Raw genomic sequence first — 12,314 nt, 5'->3', positions numbered from 1 at the left:
GGACTGTAAAACAATAAAGAATTAGTACGGCAGACCGGTCCTGAATCATTAAGAACCATTGAAAGATTTAAAGAATCAATCCTAAAACACACTGGAAGTCAGTGCAGGTTTGCTCAATCTGGGGAGAAAAAGTGAAGCATAAGCAAAAATGCATGGGATTGCTACTATACCTCATCAGGAGGCTGCAGCTTCTTTGCCTGCATCTTCCGGAGGACGTCGTAGGCGGTTCGCAGCGCTCGGACTTTGGAGTGGCAAACCTTGACGTACGCTGGCAGACAGATGAACCACAGGCCGTAGCAGTGACGCAGCAGGCACTTGGACCACAGCTGCGGGATGGACGAGTACTTCTTGGCGATCTTCTGGGCTGATTTGATCTCCTGTGGATGGAAAAGAAACAATTTAAAGAACAAGTCCTGGACCTGTGGGGTTTCCAGTGAGAGATAAAGTGTGTGATAAAGTGATATTTTCTGCTCTTGACCCCAGTGAGTAAAATCCATTTTCTTACCACAATTACAAAAGAAATAAAACTTCCATTTCCTTAATGTATTTCTTGCTTGAAGCGGTCTTTTCTGCAGGCTCAATCTTGGCAAAATTGGCTCATTTTCTTTGCTCTCATTTTTTTTTTATGTAATAGATATTGTCCCCAAAATTATCACGGTAAGCGATTTTATTGCAATTTTAAAACCAATTTATGCCTCTGATATAATGATAATATAATAGGATTATAATGCAAGCACACCCTTTCAAAGACCAATTAACTTTTCATTCTAAAATTTCACACATAAATGAGAAAAAAAATACTAAAATCTCCACAATGAATAAAACAACAGAGTAGAAATTATGTTTTATTTCAGTTTGAAAACATGTTTAGGTGCTTCCAAACATCATGTCAGATAAAGTGTTTCTGACATTATTAAATAAACAAACCTGCAGGAAACTAAACGGGAGATATCGAGATCAGGCACAATTATTATTATTATCATGTCCAGACATCAGATATCAGATATAAGTCAATATTGTAGTTTTCCTGACAAGTTTACATCCAAAAACTTTTAGGTGCAGCCTAACGGGTAAAACTTTTATAATAATAGGGATAATTCAGATTTTTACCACTCTTATAATGATAATATAATAGGATTATAATGCAAATGCAAACTTTCAAAGAGCAATCAACTTTTAATTACATAATATTTGCACAAATATTAAAATATCCTTAATAAAAAAAAAATTAAATCAAATTAAAAAACACAATCAAAACAATAAATATGGACTATTTTATTTAAATATTAATCATTTTGACAGGGATATAGAGAGTAATTTTTAAACTAATGAAAATAACTATCATTTGAAATTTAACTCTGTGATATGTTACTAACTAAAACCTGATTTTTACAGCTTGTTAAGATAAATGAAAAAAAAGCCTATGTTTAAACACATGCACAGTATACCATGAGGTTTTCTGAGGGTCTTTTATCCTCACTTTTTTGAGAAACTGCATTTAATTACTGTCTTTAGAGGTCATTTAATGTAATTTATGACAGTGCAACACTAATTTAGAATATTCTTGCAGTAACTAATGATATTTCTCTGCACATGAAAGGGATAGTTTGGAGTTTTTGAAGTGTTGGTGGTAAAAAAAACAACCACCATCTACTGTCGGTTACACACTGACCTTGGAGAAGTACAACCCCACTACAAACAGAATCTGAACCATCTCTTTAATATTGACTTTATTTCTTTAATCATATCTGATGTAACACTTGTTGTATGTCACTAACTAAAACCTTGTGGTTACAGCTTGTTATGATAAATTAAATCAAGTTCATGCTAAAACACATGCAGAAAGAAAAAATCTCCCTTTCAGTAAACAAACCAGCATGTAAACAACATGGGCGATATGCAAGTCAGCCATATATCATACCATAAATCAATATATTGTTGCTTTTATTTGAGTTAACTCTGGAGAAGCTCAGAGCCTGAATCATTAAATCACTGTGTGACATCAGTGAGTTAGGGCCGTGCTGACCTGCTTGGTGCGTCTGAACATGGGGGCAGGGCTGGTGGGACAGCTGTGCCTGGCAGCGAGGCGGGAGGACGCCGTCCGCAGACCCTCCACAGGGTCAAACAGGTCGAGACTCAACACTGGGAAACCATCGTACCTGATGGAAAACACAAACACACTTCAGTGACTGCAGCACTGCAAAGACATTTTGGCCATATCTTCCATAAAATGGTTCCTTCCAAGGTAATAGTGTCCATAAAAACAGTTTGCTTGTAATTATCTACAAAGAGAGTTGATGATAAATTCTGCAAAGCTGCTGGTCATTATGGATTATTAGGGGAGTTTAATTTAAGTGGTTCTGAAGAATCCTTACGGCATAAATTATTTAGTGCCAGACATGACTGCAGAATACAAATAGCAACATATTCAGATCTACAGAGTCCAGACTCCTGCTGCTACTCAGTCAGATGATGAATTAACCAGCTTCAACTTAATGGATTATTCTGATTTTTCAGTTTTCCTCCAGCTGTTAGGCAGCAGTTTTGGATTCCGTTGGTCTAATGAAAGATGTCAAATAGGACAACTGAACGTGACAGTAAAGCAGTGAATCATTTACATTCACAAATAACATTAAACTTTGCAAATGCCATATTTTGATTCAAAAGCTTAAGAAGGTTCCAAAGACACTGGATATAAGGAGCGTGATGCATTTTGAGCTTCGTCAATGCTATGAAATAATACACTTCTTGTCTCTTCCCTCTTAGTTTGGAAGCATTGTGAACGTCATGAATTATTTATTTATGCTTTCTTTTGCTAACATTAGATATTTACACCGCTACCAGTCACATTTAACATTACAAAATCAAAGTCTGCTTTATTTTCAATTTCTTCACATGTAGCAGACATACGAAGGAATCGAAATTATGCTTCTTACCATCCCATGTTGAACACAAGACAAGACATTTCTAACACTTAAAGTAAACAGTAAAGTGCACAGCACAAAATAAATTGAAACAAACTTATCCTAACACTAAAGTAGACAATAAATAAAGTGCACAGTAGATGAAGACAAATAAACAAATAAGAGAAGAGAATCGGACGTCACAGTGTAGAAGTAGCAGCAAAGATATGTATTAGTTAAAAAGTTATAATAGTGCAAGACAGTCAATATTAGCAGAGATTTTTACAGATTTTTAAGGATGTCCGAAAATGTTTTTTGACACAATCACAATCGAGAGTGAGTTACTGAGACAAAGAGGTCTCCAACAAAGTTAATTTTCTCCTGATTTGTCCATCAGGAAAATGTCATTTTTGTATCAGAATGTGTCAAATATTTACCTTGGTGACTCTGGGACTAAGGATTTTCAGTCATTATCTGAGCTGACTCTCATTTCTCCCACTGGAAACAATAAACCTGCTGCTGGTCTCCTAAAGGGGCTTGGCAGGAGCTAAACACAGATACAGGAGCTTTTTGCTTCTCAACCATCTCTGAAGGTAGTATGTAAAATTCTTGCATGTGCTCACACTGACCGGGCATAGTAGTAATAATAATATTCAATCATTAACCTTAACCGCTTATCCGCATTCGGGTCGCAGGTCAGCTGACATTGGGACAGGTCGGCAGACTATCGCAGGGCTTACACATAGACAGACAATCACACTCTCACTGTTTTTGGACTGTGGGAGGAAGCCGGAGTACCCAGTGAGAACCCACGCTAACATGGGGAAAACGTGCAAACTCCACACAGAAGAGCCGCAGGTGGGGGGCGAACCGGCGACCCTCTTGCTGTTGAGGGGAGATCGCTAACCACTACCTAAAATTCAGTTTAAAAAAAAAATGTCAATTACAAAAGACCACATCTAAAAAGCATGTTTAATATGTAAATGTTGGCCTCTGAAAAGTATGTCTATCTATATGATTCAAAACTTGGTTGGGGCTGTTTGACCTGAACTACTGGAAATTGACTTTTCTATCACATACTAATTTATTGAGATGCACCTGTAACTTAAAGTGAATATTACTTTCCACCACTGAGAAATGTTTTATTCCTTCTCCGGTATGAGAGGAGATTTTAGCTCCATCAGTGGAGTTATTACCTGTAGCAGAGTGGATATTCCTCCCCCTCAGGCAGAGGCGGCAGCTCTGGAGGTGTGATAAAGACGGTGTGCTCACTGCGCTGAGACTCATCCGTCTCTATCAGCCTGGTCTCCTCCGGCCTGTCACTGTCCACCTGCAGAGCAGAGCACACACACATGAACAGAGACGTCTGGGCAGTGGTACCGTGACCCCAAATCCATCACAGCTGACGGAAACAAACCGGGAGTAACTGCAGCACAGATCTTGACATTATGGCCCTGCAATAAATATTTCAGTGTTTGCATAGGAGGTCTAACCCCTTTTAAAAACATTTTTCTTTACTGGGGCATAATTCTAAAACAGCTTTGTTGCTGTCACCCTGATAGCTGGATTTCTGCAGAAAGTGTCTGGGAGAGCTGAGGGAGGATGACAGCAGGTGACCTAGATTTCCCCGGGTGAGCGCGCCTCCCTTTTTCTTTATTATTTCTCATTTTTTATTCTCACTCTTACCTCCCTTCAGCCCACCTCTGTCACAACACTCGCAAAGCTGAATCTGTACAATCGTCTAGTCTCCTACAGTATTTTGTTCAACTCGTTGGCTTTTCAGAGACTTTAGTGGGCTCAATTCTGAGGCTTTAGAAAATATTCTGACATCACATGAAACTAGAAGATCTAAGGAATCCATTGCATGATATCGTGTGGGGAAGAGGGTGAAGTAATGTGCCACAGAGAGGCGATTTTAACGAGGACAAGGCGGTTTTCAAATCGGCCCTCTGACTTTAAGATGTTTGAATGAAACATGCCTTCACATGCTTTATGATGATAACATGCAATCTAAGGCAACAACCACAGTTTTTCTCATGCATTAAAGTGTGTATTTTCATCTGTTGTATTTGTATATTTCTGCAGACTGGGGTCCCTAAACAGTCTGTGAGCTCCATAAATCTGGTCTGACTGGAAAGCTGAGACTCTTGAGGATTCAATGAGCCCAATTTTCTTCATGTCTGATGATGTTAGTCAGTGAAAGTTGAGCTCAGTGTATAAAATGAGCTGATGTGACCTCTAGGATAATCACAGCCTCATGAAACTTTACAACCACAAACTAGAGACCTAGAGCATGGCTTTTTTTTTTATTTATTTTTTTACGTAAATTCATGTTAATTTTAATAAGATACGTGCAATTCTTGCAAAAAATCTACCAAATATCAAATGTTTTTCAAACCAAATCACAGCATCAAATTTTCTACGGTGTTCCTCAAGGACTTGATGTCTCAACATGGTGTTTTAAAGGGATTTTTGACCATTTTCTCAATTCTCTAGTGGTCAAAAATGGTTCAATTTAGCACCAAAACTTGCTGCAACAATTTATGAGACATAACTGAGCATGAGAATGGACTTCATATCACAGCCTCATGACACTTTACAACCACAAACTAGAGACCTGGAGCTTTGGGAGGATGGATGGCTTTCCACACTAGATTCACAATAAGGGGGTTTCTCATCAGACAACACAACAGAAGCGCTCGTCATACAGAAATCTCCAAAATGTCAAAAGTTTTTGACACCAAATCACAGCATGGGTTTTTCTGTGTTATTACAAGTGTCTTGGTGTATTGATGTAGGAATATTTCACCATTTTAAACCATTCTTGATTTTAAAAAATACCTACAATAAATTCAACAGCAAATGTGTGTCAACCGAAATATTGCTGCAACAACTTTTTTGAGCCTGGAGCATGAGAATGGACTTCAGAAAGCCAAACATTAATGTTCTAACCTTTTATACAGCTAGGAATAATAAAATGACTTTATCAATTAGTCAATTATTTGGAGATTTATAACTTTAATACATATATATTTTGATCCTAATACTTCTGTACTTCTGAATTCAAGACTTTCACTTTGAACAATTTCACAATTTCTACACAGCAGTACTTGAACTTTTTCTGAAGTAAAGGATTTGAGAACTTCTTCCACCACTGTCAATACACCTTTATACCTACAGTCATGGAAAAAAATATTAGACCATTGTTTTCTTTAATTTCTTGTTCATTTAATGCCTGGTACAACTAAAGGTACATTTGTTTGGACAAATATAATGATAACAACAACAATAGCTCATAAGAGTTTTTATCAAGAGCTGATATCTGGACATTTTCCACGGTTTTCTTTATAATAACCAAAATCATTATCAAGAAAACCATGGAAAATTATCAGCTATTTTTTTAATCATTATATGTGTCCAAACAAATGTACCTTTAGTTGTACCAGGCATACAGACACTCTGCAGAAGTATGAAATCTATTGGTAAAGCTCCTGAGTGAGTTCAGTCAGTGCTGTGTCTTTGCAATCAACTCTGCGGGAGCATTAAATGACTGTAAAGCTGAGTTTCTACCAGCACGTCTGCCGCAACAACCCCTCATCCAGAAGATAACAGGTTACGACTCCTCTACAGGGGGGAAAAGTGCTTCGATTTTATTAAAAGGTGCCAGAGGAAAAAAATAAATAAATTAAATACAGTGAGTACTCAGTGAGCCACACCTATCATCACTGACATTTGGAAGTTACTGCACATATTTTTACTGCATCCATGTTGGCAGAGCTGACGGAGAAAACTTCCAGTTTTCAGGGTGAATCTTAAAACAGGAGGTTCGGCTTTATGGTGGGTATAAAAAATGAAGGGTCACGGAGGGAAGCGTCGTAAACTGAGAGGTGCTTAATGACGGAGCTCTGAAGTGCTGATTTTATTCATCTGTTGCATGGACGGAAGGACGGAAGACAAGCACTTGCTGAAACTCCATAATTCTGCCTTGTTAGTCTGATAATAATTAAAGTTTGATAATAACCTCAGTTAAAGCTGTAAAGTGTCTGTTCTGTGCAGTCTCATGTCTTTGAAGTCTCCAAAACTTTCCTTTATTTGTTTTTTGTCTCATACATTAAATGATAATAAAGTTCTGTGATGTTTCCATGAACTCAGATTAAAAAGAATTAGTGAGATCAGACAAGAACTGTGGCTTTTTTTGCATCAAGAAGGAGCCAGTTGAAGTGATTAAGGGAGCTGATCAGAATGCTCCTGAATGGAAAATATTCTTGATGGAGACACAAAACTCATTAGGGGGAGAATATGTCACATACTGTCAGGGAACCAGCAAAAACTGCTAAAAGAACTGGCAGAGGGAAAAAGATATCGGACAGAATAGGTGGCAGAAAAGGATGGATGGATTTGAAGTGTGTGTAATGTTTTTCTACAACTTAGTTTGAGTTTAAGTGACTTAATTGATGATGAAAGTATATATTTGGTATTTATAGTGATGGTGACAAACAAACATGACCTCCTTGGTGGGGTCTTTGACTTTATCGTGTTATTCCAAGCCTCCAAGAATAGCTCCGGGCTTTGAAGCTAGTTTCATGTAGTGGCCAAACGGTGGATAACCCTGTGAAATGTTTCTTGTTAAAATGTGTTTCACAATCAGAATTTGATACATTTTAGCTCAAAAACATTTGGAAAGTCTACAAGATTAAATGATTGTTTGTGGTGCGCTTATTCAGAAGTCTCCAATGCTCGCAATATTAATGCTTTCTAAATACTTAAATCAGGTGTTATCAATCCATTGTGCAATATAAATGTTCTGACTGTATACATTTCTGCCGAATCTGCCTATATTGTTCCTTATTTTTTTATTTTAAATTGTTAATACTTTCATGTCTTCGTAATATTGCTTGTTTGCTATTTATTGGTATTTTATTGATACTTCTTTCTATTTTTGTTGTACACTTTTGCTGCTGTAACACTGAAAATGTCCCTGTTGTGGAACTAGACACAGAAGAACCATAGAGGATCCAGGTCATTTTATAAAATTGGAAAAGGAACTTAAACTTTTTCCTTAAACCTTTTTCATGTACTAACACTGCATCCAGCCTGGAGCACAGGACACCAAAGCATGAAATGTTTCTCGTAAAACTTGTTTCACGATCACACACGCTAGTAAAATGCTCTCACACACACTAGTAAAATGCTCTCACACACACTAGTGAAATGCTCTCACACACACTAGTGAAATGCTCTCACACACACTAGTGAAATGCTCTCACACACACACTAGTGAAATGCTCTCACACACACACTAGTGAAATGCTCTCACACACACTAGTGAAATGCTTTTATACATACAACTAAAATGTTGTGCTCTCACACACTAGTGGAATGCTCTCTCACACACTAGTGAAATGCTCTCACACACACTAGTGAAATGCTCTCACACACACTACTGAAATGCTGTCACACACACTACTGAAATGCTCTCACACACACTAGTGAAATTCTCTCACACACTAGTGAAATGCTCTCACACACACACACACTAGTGAAATGCTTTTATACATACAACTAAAATGTTGTGCTCACACACACTAGTGAAATGCTCTCACACACACTAGTGAAATGCTTTTATACATACAACTAAAATGTTGTGCTCACACACACTAGTGAAATGCTCTCACACACACTAGTGAAATGCTCTCACACACACTGGTGAAATGCTTTTATACATACAACTAAAATGTTATTGCTCCACAATCACAAAAATAATGTAATTTATAGTCAGGTGTTAGAGAGGATTCATATGTGTGTTTTTGGTGCTTAAACTAAACATTTCAATTGTTCCAATAAAGTAGAGTGATAAGCAAGGAGTTTTTTGGCGTTCTTTCCAGAGCGAGACGAGCTACAGGGCTCCACAGAGACTGCAGACAGCTGTGATGATGAAGAAGCAATCTGTCTGACAAGCAGGTCCGCTGTCAGTTCAGATATCAGACAAAAGAAACAGGCGGGAGGAGAACATCTTATTCAAGTCTCTCAAAGAACATTTAGTTCATCTGGAACAGACAGGGAGCTTTCCAAGAGGCTGAGCCCCCGACAGAGACACCCAGCAGAGCTACTTTTAAAGGTAAAGAAACAACCCATTTCATCTATACATTGAAGTTATCCACCCTTTTCAATAATACATGAAGCAAAAAAACATCGACTGACTGCAGGTTTTAGCAGGGTTTTTTTTTTTTTTTTTACACGTCACATAATAGTGCTGTTATAGTCTACGCTCCCAGGTTTTCATTACTCTCTCCCCCTCAGTGTGGACAGATTTAGGTAAAAGGCCATGTTTAACTCTGCCCCTTCAACCTGGAACAAGCTACAGCAGAAACTGAAGCTTTTCAGCCTGGTTCCAATGAGGGATTTTATTCTACCCTTAAAAGTCTGGAGAGAAAATCTACTGGGGTCTGCACTTATTCTCAGCAGATTTAAAGTTTTAAAGTTGTTAGAGATAACAATTTGGCAATGCACTATGGCTGGGCGATATGGACCAAAAGTCATATCCCAATAACTTTGGGCTGAATACCGATACACGATATATATCACGATATTTTTATCGCAAAGTGAGGGCAAATGTTCAGTCAAAGCCAGATATGACATGTCACAAGTGGTTTTATTGAAACCGTTTATTTAAGTGAACATAAATACTGTTTAACAACAGGAAGACCTTTTTTTTTTAAATCATAAAGTGCACATTTAGATAAAAAAATTGTCTTAAATAAAAATAGCCAATGAAATAAAATAGGCCAATCTTTTTCTAAAATAAATATATTTATATGAGAAAAGAATAACGGATATCACAAAAGAACTAAATATGACAAACCCTCCATATTCCATATCACATTAAAAAAATGAATAAATAAATAAAAAATAAAAAAAAAAAAATATATATATATATATATATATATATCTTATATTATATCGATATATTGGCTAGCCCTAGAATGCACTTATCATTTTTGGACTTTCTTCCTTTGTATTAATGTTCTGTTCTGTTGCAACTTTGTGTTTTATTGCTGTATGTCCTCAACAGGTCTCTCTTGAGAATGAGACCCCATGTCTCAATGAGATGACCTGTATAAGGTCAGTAAAATGGTAAAACCAGAGCTTCTCATTTTACAGATTGTTTCTTTTGCACAGAGCCAGACTAGCTGTTTCCCTGTCTCCATTCATAACGCTAAGCTAGACAGACACAAGAGTGGAATCAATCTTCTCATCTAACTCTCAGCAAGAAAGCACATTTCACAAAACATCAACCTCCTTTTAATGTACAATCTGACTCTAATACAGCATGAAGTATTGGCCCCTGATGCACCTGTAATCAATGTTTATCTGCTAAATGATTTACTGATTGTCCTTGAGTTTCGGTCTTGATTTACTTATACAATCCCTACAGTTGTTTACACTCAATTTCGCCCTTTACTGATTGCATTTCTACAGCTTTTAATTTAGGTCATTTTATTTTTATTGTAGGATTAGTCTGACTTTTGTCTTGTTCCCACGCTGGATTTAATTAGTTTTGTTGCTGCAATGAGCTACTTTCCCTCTGGGATCAATACATTTTCACCTTATCTATGTATGTGACTGCTCTGTGTGTGTGTGTGTGTGTGTGGGCTGTGAGTGATGCAGTGTGCTTTCTCTCCTGGAGAGTAGATAATGTAATCCAGTCACAGTGCAGAAAGACAGTTGGAGGATTTAATCGCCCGTGGAGCTGACACACGGGGCGGACAAGGAGACCCGCGCCCCACGGCGGGGCCGAGGAACACAGGGAGGGGAGGGAGGTTGGATGCTGGCCTCTGGATTCACTTCCACTATGTCTCAATTACAGCCAGAACACACACAGACACACACGAGTAATCCAAGGACGGCCAAGTCTATTTCGGAGTCTGTTACAAATGTCACCTGCAGAACCAGAGACCCACAGACGTGATCGGGGAACCGAGTGACTGCGTGGACTTTAAGACTGCAAACACACGAAATTTAACCTTCAGCACACACACACACTCTGACAACACTAGCCTGTGAGCCTTAAGGGTCACACTCCACAAAATGCTCCCAGTGGATAGAGAAGACACACTCACAGCCTCTCTAAAGCTCTTCATATTGTCACACTGAAGGAGACGAGCCTGGGGGAACGTGTTCAAAAAAAGAAAGAAACAAACTTCAAGTTCTGTTAGTGCTTCAGGATGCACTGGAGTGTTAAAAGCCTTTACGCTCTCAAGTCATAAAATATTTAGAACAAATTTTCTTTTTTTGCAGAAAACTGAGCACATGGTTTTTCTATGAAACTGTACTATCGCTGTCTCAGGACAAAACGCTGCTGCAGCAAATTTTGCAGTAGATGGTGATGTGAATATTCCTTTTTTCATTAAATATGGAAAGATGGAGGAAGGTGATAGAGCTCGGATCATAAGGAACTCATTTAAATTACTGATGAAAAATAAAACTGAAGCTGCGGGGTGGAGGGCTTTCTAAAGGCACTATTCATATTTCCAGGAGCTGAAAAGAGGAATATTGTTTCCTGTGCAAACTTGTATCATCTAAAGTAGGGCTGAAACAGTTAGTGTAATTAAACCAAACCATAAAAGTCGGATGCACTCAGAATACACTGTATGACTGCAGGGGAGTCACGATTCTCTACTCTAAAATTGATCATAGAAGGGCAGAACTTTTGCATACTTGTCAGTCGACAGAAGAAGACCCGAGGTTGACAATTTCCTGCACACTTTCCTCCTCACTTGCAATAAGAATTGAATAATGAAATTTTGGTGCAAAGACAGACATCAGGTTATATGAGATAACCTGATGAAGGTATTTGCACTGAAACTTCATTATCAAATTCTAACTGTGAGTGAAGTGGACAGGAGTGTAAGGGGTTTTGTATTCAAAATCAGAAATTCCCAGACACCATCAAGACCACTGCTGAAGTCAGATCAACAACAATAGAACTATAGAAAAACTTTGTGCTTCATGGTGTGGAACATTTTGCCTTCCTGTGAGTTATGTATACAAAGGACTTCATGGTGCATTCAAGTGCACCTCGTAAACTCTGAGAAACTCAAGGTGTTGTTGTAAAGTACTTTTCTACCATCTTGTGTTTTTTATTTATGTTGTTTTTGTAATAAAAGTCATTATTATTACATTTTTAATAAATTATTTCAATTTCACTTTATGGCTTCTTTGTGGTGAGGTACATCAATAAAAGACATCTGGCATTTATGTTACATTGTATACAATTTAAAGAAGTATTTAAAAATGTTAATGAAAGTGATGTGTTAGTTTACAAATCAGTAGCTAATAGTCTAACAATGGCATCAACATCATCAAAATGTAATCGAGTCGTGACCTTTAAATCCAAAGTTAAACCAACAC

At 37.7% G+C, this 12,314-nt stretch overlaps 1 protein-coding gene across 1 annotated transcript in view; it reads right to left on the bottom strand.

Annotated features, from left to right (window-relative positions):
- LOC131982739 (C-myc promoter-binding protein-like) overlaps positions 1-12,314 on the bottom strand; it is a 109,081-nt gene that overhangs the window by 35,030 nt on the left and 61,737 nt on the right. Inside the window, 3 exon segments of the mRNA XM_059347320.1 lie at positions 171-377; positions 2,027-2,159; positions 4,100-4,233. Of these exon segments, the coding sequence (XP_059203303.1) occupies positions 171-377; positions 2,027-2,159; positions 4,100-4,233 (474 nt within the window).

Source organism: Centropristis striata, chromosome 2 (genome assembly GCF_030273125.1).
Source record: "Centropristis striata isolate RG_2023a ecotype Rhode Island chromosome 2, C.striata_1.0, whole genome shotgun sequence".
Taxonomy (NCBI): domain Eukaryota; kingdom Metazoa; phylum Chordata; class Actinopteri; order Perciformes; family Serranidae; genus Centropristis; species Centropristis striata.
This window is presented reverse-complemented; position numbering and strand designations above follow the sequence as displayed.